This window comes from Myotis lucifugus, unplaced genomic scaffold (assembly GCF_000147115.1).
Source record: "Myotis lucifugus unplaced genomic scaffold, Myoluc2.0 scaffold_18, whole genome shotgun sequence".
Lineage (NCBI taxonomy): Eukaryota > Metazoa > Chordata > Mammalia > Chiroptera > Vespertilionidae > Myotis > Myotis lucifugus.
In genome coordinates this window covers 6,777,243-6,797,333 of record NW_005871066.1, presented here as the reverse complement: position 1 = coordinate 6,797,333, position 20,091 = coordinate 6,777,243, and the positions used below count along the sequence as shown (strand labels likewise).

At 41.6% G+C, this 20,091-nt stretch overlaps 1 protein-coding gene across 1 annotated transcript in view; it reads left to right on the top strand.

The window, feature by feature from the left end:
* Positions 1-20,091, top strand: part of POU6F2 (POU class 6 homeobox 2) — a 322,732-nt gene that overhangs the window by 202,350 nt on the left and 100,291 nt on the right. The window contains exon 4 of the mRNA XM_023751010.1: positions 8,175-8,515. Within this exon, the coding sequence (XP_023606778.1) occupies positions 8,175-8,515 (341 nt within the window). The remainder of the gene's footprint in view (positions 1-8,174; positions 8,516-20,091) is intronic.

The window sequence follows — 20,091 nt, the reverse complement described above, 5'->3', positions numbered from 1 at the left end:
ACACACACACACACACACACACACACACTAGAGGCCCAGTGCATGAAATTCGTGCACTCAGCGGGCGGGGGAGTGGGGATCCCTCAGCCCTGCCTGTTCCCTCTCATAGTCCAGAAGCCCTCAGGGGATGTCTGACTGATGGCCAGCAGTGGGACATCCTTAGCACTGCCGTGGAGACAGGAGAGGCTCCCACCACCACCGCTGCACTCGCCAGTCATGAGCCTGGCTTCTGGCTGAGTGGTGCTCCCCCTGTGGGAGCACACTGACCACCAGGGAGCACCTCCCGTGTTAAGCATCTGCCCCTGGTGGTCGTTGAGTATCATAGTGACTGGTTGTTCGCAGTTTGGTCAATTTGCATAATAGCCTTTTATTATATAGGAGATATATATATATATATTTAAAGTTAGCATTGGTATGACTGCATTTTCTTCCTCTACTCATGCTATACACTCACTTAACGAGGAGGACATCCACGCCAGGCTTCTCACAGCTCAAAGTGTCTAACATTTGCCTGTGCCTGGGGAGAGGTCAGCTAGGCCCGGGTTGTCCTAACTAGTCAGAGGAAGGTCCACTATGGTTTCCCACCTTTGTGCCCTTCAAGAACCTTTTTGTAGTTATTTCTCCTTTTCTACTAGACTATCTGAAAGGGTTTTCCTTCAAGAAAAATGCATTTTTAAAGAAATTCATATGCATATTCCCTCTTAACACATATTTGCAATTTTAATCAATCAAAGATGTTTATTACACTCATTTAAAGCTTCTCAGCAGCATGAATTAACTAGTTTCATCACACTGGATAAGCTTGACTATAGATTAATCCATGCAGCCTTATTAGAGCATTCATCAACAGAAAAATGGGTAAAGAAAATGTAATATGCAGGGTAAAGCAAAAAGTATCTTTGCAGTCTGAGTATGCAAAACACAGAGTTTATTCTTGTGTTATTATTTATCATTGTATTATTGTTACAGTACGAACAACTATAAAACTACTTTTGTCCCACCTTGTATGTTTAATAAGATATTATTCTTCCATGAGAAAGAAGGAAATCCTTTGTGACTACATGGGTGGAACTTGAGGTCATAATGCTATGTAAAATAAGTCGGAGAAAGACATGTACAGTCTTACTTGTAGAATCTTGCAAACACCCAAACTCACCCTGGATGGTGTGGCCTAGTTGGTTGGGTGTCATCCCATGCACTGAAAGGTTGCTGGTTTGATTCCTGGCCAGGGCACATGCCCAGGTTGCAGGCTCACTCCACGGTAGGGGGCATGCAGGAGGCAGCTGATTGATGTTTCACTCTCACATCAATGTTTCTATCTCTCCCTCTCCATTACTCTCTCTCTCTCTCAAAATCAATAAAAACAAACAAACAAAAAATACCCGAACTCATAGATACAGGGAACAGATTCATGGTTGCCAGAGAAGGGGCATGGGGAGAGGGGGGAAGGATGAAATAGGTAAGGGTGGTCAAAAGGTACAAACTTCCAGTTATAAGATATATAACTGGGGATGTAATATACAGAATAGTGACTGTAGTTAAAAAGAAAACCACTGTATTGTATATTTAAAAGTTGCTAAGAGAATACATTTTAAAAATTCTCATCACACACACAAAAAAGTAACAATGTGTGGTAATACATGTTAACTAAAACTTGTGATAATCATTCTACAATGTAGATATATATCAAATCATTATGTTGTATACCTAAAACTAATAAAAAGTTACACACCAATTATATCTCAAAGAATTTTATTAAGCATATTTTATATTAAAAACTAGAGGCCCAGTGTATGAAATTCATGCGCAGGTAGAGTCCCTAGGCCTGGCTGGTGATCAGGGCTGATTGGGGCCTTCTGGCTGCCCAGCCAGAGCCTTCCTTCATTCTGCACTGCCCCCTAGTGGTCAGCACATGTCATAGCGAGCGATCAAGCTCCCAGTCTCCCAGTCGAACTCCAAGGGGACATTTTGCATATTAGCCTTTTATATATATAGATAGTTCATTACTGCTTGACTAGTGTTGCTCAGTGGTTGAGAGTCAACTTATGAAATTAGGAGGTCACGGTTGGATTCCTGGTCAGGGCACATGCTGCGGGCTTGATCCCCAGTGCAGGGCATGTAGGAGGCAGCCAATCAATGATTCTCTCTCATCATTGATATTTCTATCTCTCTCTCCATTTCTCTCTGAAATCAATAAAAAATACATTTTTAAAAAAAATGAAGAGGACAGTTTAAAAAAAAGAAGAAGAAGAAGAAAAAATCCATCTGGGGAACTTATAACTGCCACCCAATTTTAGTGGCAACACATCACAGAGTTCTGTGGACAACCTACGCTGATATCCTACTCAGTTATTTTCCTTAAAATGTCACCAAGCCTGATCACAGTGCTGCTGCTGCCCTATGTATAAGCATAAAGGAAACATTCTCTTACCATCAAGGCAAACGTGTGCCATGAATAAAGGTACTGTGGCCTTTCCCCACCTTCCCTGCAGTCCTCCTTCTCACCTCTGCTGCTGCAACTCCAGGACTCTGTTCTCTATAATAACTCACGATTCACCCCCAAATTAGCATCTTTATCCTCAAAATGCACATTTGTGTTTCATATCAGCATGTTTTAAAAAAGGTTTTGCTTGCAGCAAGACAGAGGTACAACTTTACACACTTTCCCAAGAGCTGAACAATTCATCACGGAGCGGACACCTTCAAATTAGCCTCCGTAGCCAAGTACTGGTGCCGCCTCTGCTCAAGAGCAGGGCTGTGGAGGGCACCTGTGTACGAGTGGGTAGTTATCTTTATTCCAGCTCTCAGGGGGAAATAGGTTGCCCTGTCTGTATAAGTGATTCTGTTATGTTAAGAGGCTTTGGGAGGCGACAGGCCTAAGATGGAGTTTTCCATAGCACTCACTGGCTACGCAAACTTGGGAAGGTCACTTAAACTTTCTGAGCCCAAGTTCTATGTGTATAACATGGCATTGATAGCATCTCTCCACATGGTTGTCTTGAAAAAGGAATACATGTCTATTCAATGAAAGTACTTTTCAAACGATTAAGCACTGTCTTATTTTGAACCCACATTGCCATCACTGTTCTCCGCCTGCTGACAGTGTCCAGCTTCCAAGACTTCTCCAGCATTTCTGGAAGTAACAGGAGGTGCCTGTGTGTGCTCAGATGAGTCCATGGTCCCCTCTGATAGTAATCCCCTTGCTCCGCTCTGTCAGACCTATGCCTCTGCAGCAAGCGCAGCATTTTCCTCCCTGTGCCATCCAGTATCTAGTGGCCCTGCCCACACCTCTCCCTCCGCTTCACCAGGTGTAGTCCTTGCTGGCGGCTGCCTTTAACCCTCTGGACTACACAGCCATGTGGAGGGAAAGATTACTCTCTTCCCTTGTGGTGTCCCAAGGCAACATGGCTTGGTCTCCAGTGTGTGACTAGATAGAAACAGTCATTATTATTATTATTATTATTATTATTAAAAAATATGCATAGCATAAAATTTGTCATTTTCACCATTTTAAAATAGACAGTTCAGTGGCATTAAGCCATTCACAGTGCTGTCCAACCATCACCACTATCTAGTTCCAGAACTTTTTCATCACCCCAGCAGGAAACCTCCATACCAGTCACCACTAGTCTGTTTTCTGTCTCTATGGACTCACCTATTCTGCATATTTCATATAAATGGAATTATTTAATATGTGTCTTTGGCATCTGGATTCATGCACTTAGCCTCAGACTTTCAAGGTTGCTCTTATTTAACTCAGTGTTCCCTCTCTCCCTATGACCAGGCTTGCACCTGCTGACTGGGCTAAAAGTGGGTTTGAATAGCCATTACTACCATGCCCTGTTCAGGACTCCTGGTCACTTTCAATGATAAGTCCCTACCTACCCCTGCTTCCTTCCTCCTTAGCATGAGACTTATCCCCGCTGTAAATGTATTTCTATGAAGCTACTGTAGTCCCGGATATGTCCATCAGCCATGAATAATAGCTCGTACTCATTCCCGCAGGCACTCAAATCCAAACATGCCCACATATGCCTGAACCTGAAAAGTCCAAGAAATGCTGAAGCTGAGATCCCCACTAGAGTGCTGATAATAACTTTGGTTATACTTTGTGTTAACCAAAGTGAGGGTGTTGTTCCTTTAGCATTTGAATACGATTTTGCTTTCTGTGAATCCTAAGATCTTTCAAATACTCTGCTAAGTGAAAGACATATCTACATGTGTTCAGAATCTTTCATGGACTTACTCTTTATATGTAGGTATATGTTTTGCTTTTACTTTCCATTTCTCTGATTTGAAAGTAGTCTTATGTGAATCCCATTCAATATCATTCCATACCTCTGCTGGTGTGGTTCTCTTTATGTGTGTGGTTTCTTGAGGAAACCTTTAACAAAAATTCAAAATAAGAATTTGTTTCTAATTTAAAATGGACATAAAGAAACCGAACAAATGGAGAAATGTAGGATTCTTGGCTAATCCTTTGTCATATTTAATTATTTATTTGGGAAATTTCAAGCCACTGGTTTTGCCATAGTGTTCCCTTCTCTCTAGGAAATTCAGAGTGTGGTTGAGTTTTGTTCTGTATTTCTTTTTCAATAAGTTTAAAAAGTTTTAAATAGCCTAATGTAAATTTCTATGGATCTCTTTTTCTTTCATAGCTACTGTTATTGTAGTTAATGTCTATATTTAACATTGGCCTGTAAAGTTTAGTAACCAGACATGGAGGAAATAATCACAAAAAGATATAAATACCAGGGGAGAGAATAAACTCTTTAATATATCATAAATAGGGTCAGAGTTTTATCCTCCAGAATTACCATTTTATTGGCAAACATTCCCTAAAGTTCAAATATGTTCTTGAACCTTCCTAACTTGTGTCTGTATCTCAGTGTGCTTTATACAATTAGCCACTTAGAGGCTAGATATTTTAGCATTTTTAAGCTTTTATTGTCATACTATAGTGTAGGTCAGTGGTGGGCAAACTGTGGCTCGGCAAACCGTGGCTCGCGAGCCACATGTGGCTCTTTGGCCCCCTAAGTGTGGCTCTTCCACAAAATACCGGCTCTTCCACAAAATACCAACTTCTGCGCATGGGCCACGAAGTTTCAATCGCACTTTACGTGTGCGCCTGCATGTGGTATTTTGTGGAAGAGCCACACTCAAGGGGCCAAAGAGCCGCATGTGGCTCGCGAGTCGCAGGTTGCCGACCAAAGGTGTAGGTGGATTTGGCATTTTTTAGACAAGAGTTACATTACATTCTTGTATGACCCACTCACGATTTCCTTTGTATCCAGGATGTATCTGAACATATTTTATTGTCCACTTTGCATGCAGATGCCAAATTAGTTTATGTAACTCAGAAGTTTAGTTTAGGTCATGCCTTTCCAGGCAAGCTGCAGGTCATGGGAAAGAAATAGCCAATGTGAACTCACCAACATAAAGGAATGAAGACAAATTTGGGGCCGTGTCTCTTAAATAGGTTAGGGTCTGTTGCACCTAGCCATCGGCCAATATCTACCTGCCAATATTCCCCAGTCTTTGCTGTTTCTAAAGTTGCTTTAGATAAATGCTTTTCTAACCAAAATGAAACAGGATGGTATTTAAGTCAACCATGAGAATAAGCACTGACAGATGTGCCTCCCTCTGAAAGAATCAGGCAGGAGGCCAGATGCAATTATTTCCCAAAGTCTGTACGTCCACCCGAAGGAGACATCCAGCCCCACTCCCCCCACCCCTGTGCCCCATAATGCAGAAGATCCTGGGAGGTAAGGATGGAGCTGGGCTCCCAGATCTTCAATAAGATGTGATTTTGTACAATAGGAGCCGGGGGAGGGCAGAGAAGGACAAAACCAAACCACACCCTTCAAGTTCCAACAAATGGCATGATGACTGAGAATTTTTATTACATAGACTTCATTCCTTGGAGCAGTTTTGGGTTCTCAGCAAAACTGAATATAAAGTTCAGAGAGTTCCTACTGACTGGGCATCTTCCAGCCCTCTCTCATGCGCACCACCTCTACCTCTAGAGTTCAGGGCACTCTGGGTTTACACACAAGGAGGGGCACACACCAGACCGAGCGCTGAGAAGACCTAGAGTAATTCATTGACCCAGTGAGGACCAACCTGGAACACATCCCAGCTGGTCCAACGTGGAAGCCCTACATGGTAGCTGAGAGCACAGAATTGATATTTGGTGTCCCCGAGAACTACCACATTACATTTCATCACTACAGCTATGCCTTGTTGAAACAAACCTGAGTCTATATTTGAAATCTGACTTACATCAGAGGTTAATTGGGAGTGTTCCATCTTCCCACCACTTCACAAGATAAGTTCCTCACCTTCTCTAAAGTCTAAAGTCACTCAAAACTTCCCAGAGCCTCTGTTCCAGGCAGCCTATTCTCCACATCGTCCTTCAGAAATATCACCTGAGCCATGCTGGATTCTGGATGTTTCTCCACCCGGAATATCTTCTCTTGGCCATTTTGGTCAGTTTCCACACTGTTGACCACTTATTGATATGTATCAAACATCTATCGTTAGCAGGACTCTGTAACATGTACCTCAAGACTGATCATTTCTTATGAGTTAATCTTATCTCCACAAATAGACTACAAACTCCTTAAAGGCAGTTTTGAAATACAGCATATTACCTGGCACAGTACTAGTGCCTGACTGTTATTCAATGAATTTTACAAAATTATTCTTAACTTTACAAAGAGAGTCACTGGTTGATTTCCTTACAGAGAAAGTCCTTTCGGTGTCCTCAACATATGGGTCAAAGTACACACAAATATGTTCTTGAGAACACACTTGTTATATAAAGACACGTATATGTCACTATAGAATCACCAGATTTTTTTGAAGGAACATTTTCTAAAAATAGGGACTATAGTGTTGCAACCAGGAGTTATTACCTCTGGAAATCTTGACAAATTCTAGGTAAGGGAGGAGCAGGAAAACATTGCAGCCCTATGCATTCAGCATTGACCCTTATATTTATTTGTAGGCTTGTTGGAAAGTTCTCCGACTGAAATTCAGGCAAAGAAGGACATGAACTTGTAGCAACAATTTTCTCTAGATCATTCTTTGGCCAAACTGCATGTCTTTCTGCTGTAGAAATTGTTCAGTGCTAGATGGACGTCTGAGAACAAATTTCGTGTGCTCAGTGTTAAGACAGCTTGTCCTGCCAACTCTTACTTTTCACATAATAAGAAAATCTTGAAGAAAAGAGAAAGAAAGAAAATCTTGAAAGATGATTTCATTTTCTCAGTTTCTTGCGTGTCCTTGGGGTGCTAATGTGTTTAGTTACCACAGTATACAGTTCACAATCGCCTACAATAACCCAGATTTTGGGGGGAGGAGTATCTCTGTATCTATGATCAGCAGGCAAAAACCTCAGGGTCAGGATTCTGACTCTGCAAAACAGAGAATCGTGTATTGTAGAAACTCGAAACTAACATGTCTAATCCAATTGGCAGAGGTCTGAAGTGGCAAGTGAAAAGGACACGATTAATGGCATTGGTGATGAAAAGCTTACAAACTATTTAGTTTTCTGTTCTTAACTCCAGTCCAGCATTTACCAAAAGAATTAAACTGGTTGAACCTTAAGTCAAATCTTGAAAGCATAAGTGTATTGCCCAAGCAGTGTAGAAAGGAAGAGAGAAAGTACTTTTAAACATGACCTCCATTTCTAGTGATATCTTGGCTTGTACTGCTCAATTACCTTTCAAAGTAATAACTTGATGTGGCACATTCTCATCTTCCTTGAATTTTTACATTTTTCCCAAGAAGTGACTCTTTTTTAAATATATATATTCTTATTGATTTCAAAGAGGGAGAGAGAGATAGAAACAGCAATGATGAGAGAGACTCATCATGGGCTGCCCCTGCCAGCCCCCCACTGGGGATCCAGCCCCCAACCCAGGCATGTGCCCTGACGGGGAATTGAACCATGACCTCTTGATTCATAGGCCCACGCTCACCACTGAGCCACACCGGCACAGTGACTCTCTCTGCCAGTGCCCCACAACCCTTTCACGTACCAAGGGTGAGAGGGTAAACTTTTTCTAAAGGGCAGCTCACACCAGACAAGCTGCCAGAGACGCACAGCAAAATGTTCTGTCCTGTTTGTTTCACCCCCTCGTGTGTGTCTGTTTGTTTTTTCCTTGTAGCTACCTCATCCCTGAACTCCCAACTCCAGCAGCTCCAGCAACTCCAGCAGCTGCAGCCGCCGCCGCCTCCGCCGCCCAGCAGCCACCCGCAGGCGCCCCCACCGTCCCCAGCGCCGCAGCCCCAGCCCCAGCCGGCCCCGCCCCAGCAGCCGCCACCCGCCTCCCAGCAGCTGCCAGCTCCGCCATCGCAGCCCCCGCAGCCTCAATCCCACCCTCACCCCCAGAACCAGAACCAGAACCAACCGTCTCCAACTCAGCAGAATGCAAGCCCCCCGCAGAAACTCAGCCCATCTCCAGGACATGGCCTTCCGTCGCAGCTCACGCCACCCAACCCTCTGCAGGTATGCCCTCCGCCCGGCCCAGGGGCACGCAGGCCCTTTCCGTGGGGCCGCGCCCTCCCCCAAGGCAGAGGCCAGCAAAACTTAGTTCTGCAGCGTCTAATTCAAATTGATCTCTTAGACAGAGGCAGGGGAAGCACATAGCAGGCAACTGGGGATGCATGTGAAGGGAACAGATAGAACCCCGCTGATGTTACCCTCCCAAGGATAAATGTTATCTGCCTCCTCCGGTGAGAGGCCGGCACTGTAAGTGCATTTGTAGCCTGTAATAATTCCACTTTATGATACTTTTTGAAGGCAGCAAAGATAGCATCCAATTAAAATTATTACTAGCACCGTTTTGTAGCCCCGCGGAGAACTGTAGCTCCTGTCCATGAGGCATGGTGGTTATTTCTCTAGATTATGAATACGACAGTGTCTTACCTTAAGTACTTTGTGCTCTTTTGTTTCTATTTTTCTAAAGACTCTCTGGGGTTAGGAGGGTAAAGAAATTTAGCCCCAGTCTTATGTCCCAGATTCCAACCATCACTCCCTTGACTAACAAGTACTCTGGATTCATGCCGAGAGCCTCACGAGTATGCATTATAACGGTTATTTTAAAAAGTAATAAGGCTTCTGTATTATTACTGTGAAGCTTGAGGGCAACCAAGATACTTCAGGCTAATCGTGAATGTTCATCTTTAACCTACTATCATTGAGGAGCAATGGATCGGAGCACTCAGGAATATTTAACTTTAGAGTTCAGAAAACCTTTCTTAACGTAGAGGCCTTTAAAATAATTAGCTTCAAAACATAGTGACTGTGATATCAACACATCAGATCCAGAAATTAATAGCTCGGTTTTAGACTTTCATAATGTTTTCCCGCGTGAGATTTCAGATGACAGTACATTTGTAGTGCAGTGACACAGTCTGGCAAATGGGCAGCCTATGCATTCATTTCAGAGCCAACTCCCCCCCTGCCTGATGGTGGGGTATGCGGTCCTCCTACCCTAGGATGGCAATAGCCATTGCATTCTTAGGGCCCAAATAGGAAAGTATACAAAAGTCACAATAAATTGGTACACAGGCAGAAAGGCAAGTAAATTAGGGACTTAGCCTTTTAGAACCAACTTCGTTTGCTATGTTTGTTATTTTAGAACCAACATTTTTCGTATGAACTTGGATTCTCAGTGGTGGCCCAAAGTTTTCCTGGAAATGAAAACATTTGGGTGAGATGAATAATTGTATTTTCCCTGGCAGTTGGGTCATAGCTACTTTCAATTTGGACATTTTCCTGAGACGGGTTTGAAGTTGTTATTTTTTTAAATATCACAAGTATGAGACAACGTACTCCTTTTGACATAGGACTGAAATGAGTTTTAAAAGTCTTTACTGTACACTTGACAGCTACGGAAACAGTAGACATAGTCAGATTTACAAGATGCATGATTACAATAATCCTAATGTTTTCTGCATTTGGAATTCAACTCTATTATCCCACAGAATGAGCTTAATACTTTTTGAGAGCAGTTAAAGTAGATGTATCCGTGCACCATGTAATTAAACACTTCCTCTTTCCAAGTCATCAAAATAAGTGCAATTACCAAAGAAAAACCTGCCCCAGTCTGAGGGAGGAGAGCCCTCAGCTCTGACTTTAGTCGTTGTATGTCATCCAGGAGTCCCTGCAGCTGAGGTCTGCGGACACCAGCCTTCCTGAACACTTACAGCTTATACATCTCCATCAGCCAGTTAAAGCCGAATGCAGACAATCCATTTCAATGACTGTTGATGAGACTTTAGAAGAGGTAACCACTCAGCCTCATAAAAATAAGTTGTATTAGGATAATTTCCAAAAGTTCTCTTTACGGTTTGCCATGGAAATCCAGGGGCTGTTTTGTTTTGTTTCTGCAACAAATGAAGGCTCAGAGCCTCAATTCTTTCTCTATAACTCTGAGGTAATGTTCTAATTTTTTACTGTTGGAGTTTTAACATACAAACTTAATAAATACACTGGTAAGAGAGTACTCCAACTTCTTCTGTAGATCTAATGGATAACAACCAAAAAAGTGATTTGGTAAAAACTTGTAAAAGTATTACCAAATAGATAAAAAACTAATTTTGAATAAATCTATATCAATAGGAATAAAAGGAGTTTTTTTCCTTTACTATAGGCATGTGTAAAGGAAATGGAGAATTCCATGATTTTGAAATATTGTTTTTGAAATATGTTTTGTGGAACATGGAATATTTGAACTTTTTAAGAAGAAAACTATTTAAAAGAAATTGCAAAGGTAATCATATTTTTGAAGTAGAATAAAGTGTTTTTGTTTGAAGATTATTAAAGGAATAAAGGTAAACTAAATTCATATATGACAGCTTAAATTCTATTTAATTTTTTTATTTTCATGTGGGCTTTGCCTTTTTACATTATTCAAAATCTGTCTCAGAGATATTAATTTAGAACTGTGCAAGTTAGATTGTCAGGAAAAGCCAATAATTCGGGTTTTTTGTTTAAAAGAACTTTGAAAGATAACAATTATTTCTGGGACTATACAGTTGTCTTCAGGAAAAAAAAATCCGTGGAAGTGGCTTGTATAGGTATATTTAAATGAGGTCATTTGAGATGAAAAAAAGAGCAGCACTGGCAGGTTACTCTAGACTTAAATCTAAAATTCTCCAAATAGTTCTCATCAGGTTTTCCCATGATATTGCAGTATAATTTTTTTCACTCTTGAGCTCAATTCCATGCAATAACTCGCATTTACAAAACCAGGTTGTTGTTTCAAGACAGATATAAGTTTAAAGTATTATCACTTCACAGAGGACCAGATAGGGGACTGACTTCATTAACTACGTTTGATCCTCAGGGTTATAGGAGGACTAATGGTCCAGAGTGGAGGTTTGTCTTTATGTTCTGCATTGAGACTCAATACCGGCCTACCCTACCTATGTTTGGAAAGAAGTTCTCCAAGCATAGATCATAAACACAAAGATTTTCAGGGGCCAGGTAGTAAGCATAACTTGGCTATAAAACTCAAAGTCAAATTTTGAGAACAGTATGAGACAAACAAAATGCATCTGTGAGCTGAATTGAACCTTTGGTTCCAGGATGGTTATAAATCCATACTCCTATTTTTTGCTGTAGTTTATCAACTGTAGGCTGTGCCAGAATTTGAAACTTGAGTGTGTTGGTTAGACACAGATCAGAAACATAAATGGAAGGAACTAACTTTTGGGGGAGAAATATGGCCTAATCCTTCCTGGGTAGAAAAAAAACATGGAAATTTTTAATTTCAATATATAATTTTGATCTGGATAAAGACCACATAAGCATAAGAATGGTGAAATAAATATCTCCTTTCTATGACGTTTGAGATGGCTCTTCTTCAGACTGTTCCTTGGGTGTTTTCGTTTGCACAAGGAAAATTCCAAACGTTGTGTAAAAGCCCTGATGTGTGCGTGTTCCTTCCTGAGTGATCTGGAGATGAAGTGGACATGGTTGGAGCCTAGTCATGGTACCATGGGAATGGGGAGCTTGAGGGCTTGAGGCCTCATTCTAGTTCTGACCTGCTTCCAACTAGCTAACAAGTTTGGACAAGTCACCTTGGTTCTCTGGACTTTGTTTTCCTCATCTGTTAAATGTGTGGGCTATATGAGTTTTAAACTCCTTTTCAGACCTATGAATCTATGATCTAAATGTTACCAGGCCTCTAGAATTTTATTGGCTATTGAAAACCCGAGGTCTTAACGATTCTGTGAGTTTTCTTCAAGGTCAGGTTAATTTCTTCCCACTCAGCTGGGTGGCAGAGTGGAAACAGAGTGGGGACAGACATAAGTGGGATAATGATAGCAGAAACAGATTTAATCTTAGCCATGGAGTCCAAATTAAAGTCAAGTTTTAATCCTCAGAGAGTCACTGCTGCAAGGTCTGGTCCCAGATTGCTTTTCCACTTACCCATTAAAGAAGCTTAAGAAACCAAATGCTGCATTTAACCTTGGCCATCCGCACACCGTCTTGCACGGCAGGAAGCAGGATAATCTTTCCCTTTCTTGGTGTATTGCACATTTTAATAAATAACAGAGGGAGGGAGTGCTCAGTGGAAGCAGCTAGGAGAGAGAAAGCTATCTGTGCTTGTCTGAGGAATGAGGAGCATGGTCACCTTCTCAGCAGTGAAGTTGCTCAAGAGGGCGTAAAATTGTCCCTGACTATGTACATTTGCTAATGTACAGGTCTTGTTACCACTCAGGCATCCAAGAGTAAACTGCATCCCAGTTCCACCTCTGTTATGCAGTAGGCACAGCCTCCTTCCTGATCTTCTCATTTGGGATGTTTTCTCACTGGCAAACTTTAGGACTAATTTCCAAAGTGGATGAGTGATACAGAGAGTGGTACATGCTCATTTTTTTAAAACCAAGAACCCAAACCCTTGTTAAATAGTTAGACCTAGACCTACATGACTTTCATCCTTTTTAAAGCAAATGGTCTCCAAACATGGCTCCTTCTTATAGAAAAGACTCAGTATCCTGGGCCCACTCTTTCTCTCCCCAGCAGTTTGTCTTAGTCAATTTAACATAATAGTAGTCAAAGCTTTGAACTTTTGTCATCTATAAAAGGAAGGGGTAAAATTAAATATTTTTAGAACTTCTTCCATTCTATTTGGAGTTTTATGTTACAAACCCCTACTAAAACAGTTGGGTGACGTATGCCAGTGCAAGGGGAGAAAAGGTTCTAGGTTCTGAGGCTGTAGCTCCATAAATTAGACTAAGAAAAGACCTTAACAAGAGAAAAACAAACAGGAGTTTATTAACACATGCATCACATGTACACATGGGAGTATTTAGTAATGAGTAACTCAAAAGGGGTGGTTAGAACTTTGGCTGACATAGCATCTTAACAAAAGAACAACACATTTTTAGAGAAGTGACAAGACAAAGGAAAAAGACTATGAGCTTTTTGTGGGAATGGGAATATATGGGGAAACTAATAGTAGATAAGGGCTAGTTTTAAAAGATTTGTTTTACAAATTCTTTTGGTGCCATTTCTGGGCTGATAAGAACCCAGAATTGTCTCCAGTAATTAATTTATGTCCTTCCTTACATAGAGGGTAAGGGGGACACCTTTACAAATTTATGTCCTGCTTTTAGGTAAATAGGAGGATAATGGAGAACTTTTCTTGTATCTGCTTTTCTCAATTGCCTTCAGCTCAAAAAAAATCCTCATGCTGCAGTGAAACACTTTGGGGTGGCATATTCTGCTACCATTTGCAGGCATATTCATATAACCCCTTTGTGGTCAATGTAAATGCTAATAGAACTCAGACATCTCCGTGCCTATGCAGGGCTGAATCACTGTGTAGAATTCTCCCAGCCTAGACCAAGGCGAGTGAGGCACTCATCTCAGATGCAAAACTCAAGGTGCACCCCAACATGTAGTAATCAATAAAATCGATAATATTTTAATACAATATTTTTAAAAACCAACAATGAATGCCAAAATCCAGGGTGAACTAAATGTCAACTTTAGGATTAGTAACAGTAGTGTGCCATATTTGAGCCTGAGGCAAAAAGAAAAATCAGTAATACTTATTCTGTTGATCATGAACTTTTGCATTCATTTTTATTTTTTTTACAAATATTGAATTAGATGTTATTCATCTTGATTACTGTGTTTTGGGGCACACCCTTAAATTCTGTGCCCCAGATGAGTGCCTCATTCACTTCAACCTAGTCCCTTCCAGCTTGGCTTCCAGCTGTGTCAATGGTTTAGTTAGCAAATACTCTCCAAGGTCAGTGGCATTCTGTGCACTGTAAATTTCAGTCAGACCTTGGATTTCACTGTCTAGTTTAACTTGAAAATGACACTAAATTTGGTGCAGTAGAAAAATATGAGTACATGTTGGATAATAGATGGGGCAGGGAGGTGGGGTGGAAATCCATCCTCCTTAGCTGTGTATTGCACAAGTCTAATAAACCAATCATTTTTATTAAATTGAAATGTTAGGACAATCAAGTAACTTCTTTTGGCTGACATTTTTCACTGAACTAATTTATGGTTTTATGAAATTGAGTATGTTTGGTGAAAATGATGGCTGTAGATAACAGTCTCCCAGAACAATCCAGACCCTCAGAAACTTTTAAAAACTGGAAGAGTCCACACAGACTGAGTAAGGCTTCCTCTTGGGCTATAAAACCAAAGAACACTTTATTATTATGGATGAGAAAATCCATCCAAACCCAGAGGGTTATTGTGAAGATTAAATATAACATACCGATGAAAATGCTTTTCATGCTATAAGTTTGCTATGCAACTGTTGATTATACCACAGCTATGAAAGAGTATGAATTTATTTCTGTTTATACTACCATTCAGCAAATTGAGCACTTAATTTATTATTCACTCATTCAGGAAGAGGTCGGGTGGGATATGGGAGTCCCTTTACCCAACCATATTCAGCACAGAATAAAATAAACAAAACATACTTATCCACATTGTCTGCAAGGGACAATTTTTTCTTTTATGAAAGAAAGAAAATCTCCTTTAAAAAACAACAACCCTCAGTTCACATTACTGACATTTCAAAGAATTTATTGCAAGCATTTGAGATCCAGGAGGAACAACAAAGTTTATATTGCTTTGAGAGTGGCAGGGGGGAAATTAGTTTACCAAGAATATACTTTATATACTCTGGTGCTTCTTTGTCATTGTCTAGATTTCCCGTTCCTGGGTGCTGCTCTGTAGTAGTCAAATCGTGTAGAAAGGGGTTTAACAAAGCAGGCAGCATGTTCACACCATTGACTATGGAAGCTCGCATCAAGTACTGATAGATGGAAAGGGTGCCAGACTCAATGGAGGTGGAAATATTCTTGCAGCATTTGAACATGGCAAGTTAGAACTTCTCAAGGAAAACAGCCCCACTCTGATCATGACCGGGGTCAGATCCATGGCCTGTCTGCAGTGAGCTCAGCAGTGAGCCTGCGCCACACACACTCTCCAGGCCCATCACTGTCTATTGAATGTGGCTGATAAACAAATGCCAAAGTCCAGTTCAGAATGCTCCTGGAACAGTTTTGCCTCCATGTGCATAGCTGCAGGTTATAGTGGCAAGTTGAGATACCCCAAATGTGCTGGCTAGCACTTCACTCTGAATGAGCAAAACCTAGGCAGTATTTCTCTCACTTTATACAGTATTCTTGTGCTTTCATAATCAAGTGCTATTCCTCACATTGTAACCTCAATTCATTTCCTACAGGTTTGGGGTAAATTATCCCATGGGCTTTTAAACTGACTCCCGAAGTATAGACTTGCAAGTGAATATTATCCAGGTTGGAGAGATAGTGCTTTTATCCTTATCTACAATCATCAAGCATCTGTGATGTGCACTGTGGCCCGGGGAAGGTTTGCAGAACTGACAAGGTGGTCTTTAGAAACAGGTGGACTTGGACTCGGATGCCGGCTCTGCTGGGCCCATCCTTCTGAGCCTCAGTTTCCTCATTGGTGGGAGGGTGGAGGGGGGATTAAATGAGATGACTTAAGTGAGAGTTTCTAATTCCATTCCTGATTAGCAGGATATCAGAATCCTGCCTGCCTTTTTTCCTTCCTTGACTCTAGACACTATAATCTAAAGAGGAATCTGAGATAAACAGATCAACTCAAAGTTGAACAAAAAGCAGTCATGGGAATATAAAAATGAGTGTGTACACAATAAAAGTATTCACTGCACACTACAGAAAAACCCATATAAGCTTGAATGAAGCTAAAAATTACACATCTATCTGTTTTATAATATTGAGTCAGAGAGGGTAGGAGGATTTCTGAGGAGGGGGACACGCAGCACAGGGCAAGCTGCACAAAGGCCTGGGATGGGGTGTAGGCAGCAGGAAGAAAGAGAATTGTAGCCATGTGAGCATAATCTTAAAGAATTTTCACTTCAACTCACAGAATCTTGGTTTCTCCACCAATATTATCACAAATAAATTATCATTTTCTTCTAAATTCCCAAAGTTGTGGTTTTTAGTGTATGGGTAAACAGGAAGAATCTTGGTAATCCCAGTCTTGATGACCTAATCTCTGCGACTCCTTTGTGTCAGTTATTACACAGAAAGTTCATATTAGATGATCTGAAGTCCTTTCCAGCTCCACATTCTATTTATGAAATAGCTCAAATGAGGTCATTTGAATTGCATGAAAAGAAAGAACTATACACAATACAGTCAAACCTCAGTTATTGAACATCTCTCATCACGATCAGTTTGGTTCTCAACCAAGTTGTTCAAGGATGGGGGGATGTCTCGGTTGTCTAACAGAATTCTGGTTCTCAAACCGATAACCCTTTCATGCTGATACAGTATATTTTTCTGCTTCTACAATGTTCATTTGGGTTGTCAGTGAAATATATTTGGCATCTAGCATTTTCTAACACAGCATTTTCTAACACAGTATTTCTCAAGTGTCTTCCACAAAATACAAGTTCAAAAAATATTTGATTGAAAACAGAATCCATGGTAGGTAGGTAGGTAGGTAGATAGATAGATGATAGGTAGATAAATGGTAGGTGATTAGATAGATGATAGATAGATAGATAGATGATAGATAGATAGATAGATAGATAGATAGATAGATAGATAGATATAGATAGACAGATAGATGATAGATACTACACACTGACACTGCTATCTATTTCTCAGTAAACATTAGGATATGCAAAGCTAAAAGACATCCTGCAGTAGAGATATCTAGTTAAAATGATTTAATCAAGGAATTCCCAAATTTATGTAACCACTGAACCTTTTCTTTTCTCCATATAACAATAATTAAAATACCATAGAAAATCTTTCAGGAACCATTGCATTAAAGCCTCCTTCTCTAATTATTGTAGCATCCACACGACTAACATAACTGCTTTTCCTTACCTAGAATCTACACTAATAAAAGAGAAAGATGCAAATTGACCATTCCTTCGTGACACCCACCAGCCAATCAGGAGTGGGTATGCAAATTAACCCAACAAAGATGGCGGGTTAATTTGCATACGCAGGCGCCAAGTGGCTGGGGGCAGGGCGCACGCTTGTGTCATCGACAATGCAGGTGTTCCGCACCGCTCCAGGCCTCTGGACAGTGTGAGAAGGGGGAAAGGTAGCTTTGGCCCGGTGAAGGCGGAAAGGCGGCTCCAGCCAGAGTCAAGGTAGTGCCAGCAGCCAGGGGAAGGAAGGCCCATTCTTTCATGAATCTTCATGCATTGGGCCTCTAGTATTATATGAAAGTCCACAGACCCACTCCAATCGACTAGAGAAAGGAGAAAGAAAGTATAGAAAGATGGGGAAAGAAGGAAAGGAAAAACTCAAAATCACAGCAAGAGCAGGGAAAGCCAAAAGCAAGAATGGTCCTTACATTTGGCAATGAGCAATATCACTTAGCCAGGACAACAAGGGAAGATCTGGCTGGATTGCCTTTCATGGCAGCTGAGGTCTTAGAGACCTTGTCCTTCACATGGTGACTCCCTTCCCTCTTCTTCACTGCCCATTATTTCTCCTGTTCACACACCAGCCCCGCTAGGGCATGGAGAAGAGAGAGGGCACCACTGGACCACCTAGCCCCAAACCCATGGAATCAAGAGAAGTGAGAGACGGCATGCCCTCAACTCACCTTACCTCCACCCTTTTGTCTTTTGACCTAGTAATTTCCAGAAGATTCCTCAGTACCCTGGAGCCTCATTCTCTACCCCTGTGTGTGTTTATTTTTGTTGTTTGTTTTTTTTAATCCTCACCTGAGGAGTGAGGATATTTTTTCCCATTGATTTTTAGAGAGAATGGAATGGAGCAGGGAGGGAGGAGAGAGAGAAAGAAACATGAATGTGAGAGAGACACATCCTCCTGCAGGGATTGAACCTGCAACCCAGGTGTGTGGCCTCCCCAGGAATTGAACCCTTGGCCATCCGGTGCACAGGCCAACACTCCAACCATTTAGCAATCCTGGCCAGGGCTCCGTCCCTGTGTTTAACAAGGTTTGGATTCCAAACAACAGGTCAAATCAGCCTGGAATCTGTGTGGCAATCAGGACTAAGTCCTCAGTACCAGGCTGTCAAACTCTATGTCTGTGAGGCATTGCTCCCATCCTGGTTCTATTTTCTATTTTTTTGTTTTATTTTATTTTATTTTATTTTGTTTTGTTTTATTTTTAAAAAGACCCTCAGAGGCCCTGTGTTTCCCTTCTCTTTCATCCTCCACTGTGGAGATTAAATTGGGTATTCTGGCTTCACACATGAATACTGGTCCTGTGAGTGCAGAGTTAAGACAGAGAAAGGCCCCATGTTGAGAATACCAATGCCAGAGTCTCTTCTTTCATGCGTAAGAGGAACCCATGGCAAAGGTTCAGGTGCTCCTTGGAGTGGTGGTTGACCTGAAAAGGCAATTCTGCGTCCGCGGCCACCTGGTGGGGATGCCCGAGAGGCACAGATGAACACAGTAGTGGAGGGAGCACTCTGCACATGTATGCGATCAGCTTCTTCTGGGAACTGGTGGTCTGCGCCTAAATGCCCAGGTGGGCTTCCGATCGATGCCACCTTCCCAGCCGACACATTTTGTCTGAACTGCCATCTGACGGGGATCCGCCTGGCACTACCCCTTAGTTTTCTACACCAGAAGATATTTAATTGTCATAAGAAGAAGTCAAGTTAGGGATCTCCTTTTCTCAGCTGGACTCCATCTCCTGGCAGAGGCCGGCTGTTCTTCCCAGAGCCGAGCTCTCCGTCCTTGCCTTGTGAGGCTGCAAACGTGGCACTTAAAGAGAAGAAAGCAACACGAATGGATTCAGAGAGGAGATGTCAGGGGAAGCCTCTCACTTCCCCCAGGGAAAGCTCTCCTGAGTCCGGTTGGGTCGGAAACTTCTACCTTTTAAATCAGAGGGAAAATAATCCTGTGCTCCTATCTGAGGTTTTAAAATTTAACATTCCTTAGAGAAGTTGCCACCTTCAGTCGTCTGCACTGCATGGGAGGAGTTTGATCAACCTAAGGCTAAAGCCAGATGGTCGTGGACCCAACCTGGACAAGGCAGAACGTTATTAAAGGCTTTAAGCAAAGATAGGATATTCTCTAAGCTCCCTGACTGTAACAATCACATTGAAGCCATTTTAAGCATCTTCAAGGCACAATCAGCGTAATATTTTCATTGCCAGTGAGACTCCTTAAGTATTAGAGTAGGTATCTCCATACCAGATAATTAAGTATTCTCTGGTCCTTGGTGCCATCTCACCACCTTGCCTGACCTTCCTCCCTCTTCTTGACTCACCCAAGCCACACCATCTCCAAACAGCTGAGGCCATGCCCGCGCTCCTACCTCTGTATTTTGTTCAATCCTTTGCTTTCTTTTTCAAGAGAAAATTTCCAAACACAATGGCCGTGGTATCAGTGTTACTGCACGTTGGGATCATCTGAACAGTTTTTTTAAAAAAAAAAAAATACTAATGCCTGGGTCCCACCCAAAGATTCTGATTGAATCTGAGTGGGATGCAGTACGGGCATCAGCATTTTTTTGTAATCCTCACCTGAGGATATGTTTTTATTGATTTTCAAAGAGAAAGGAACGGAAAGAGAGAGAAACAT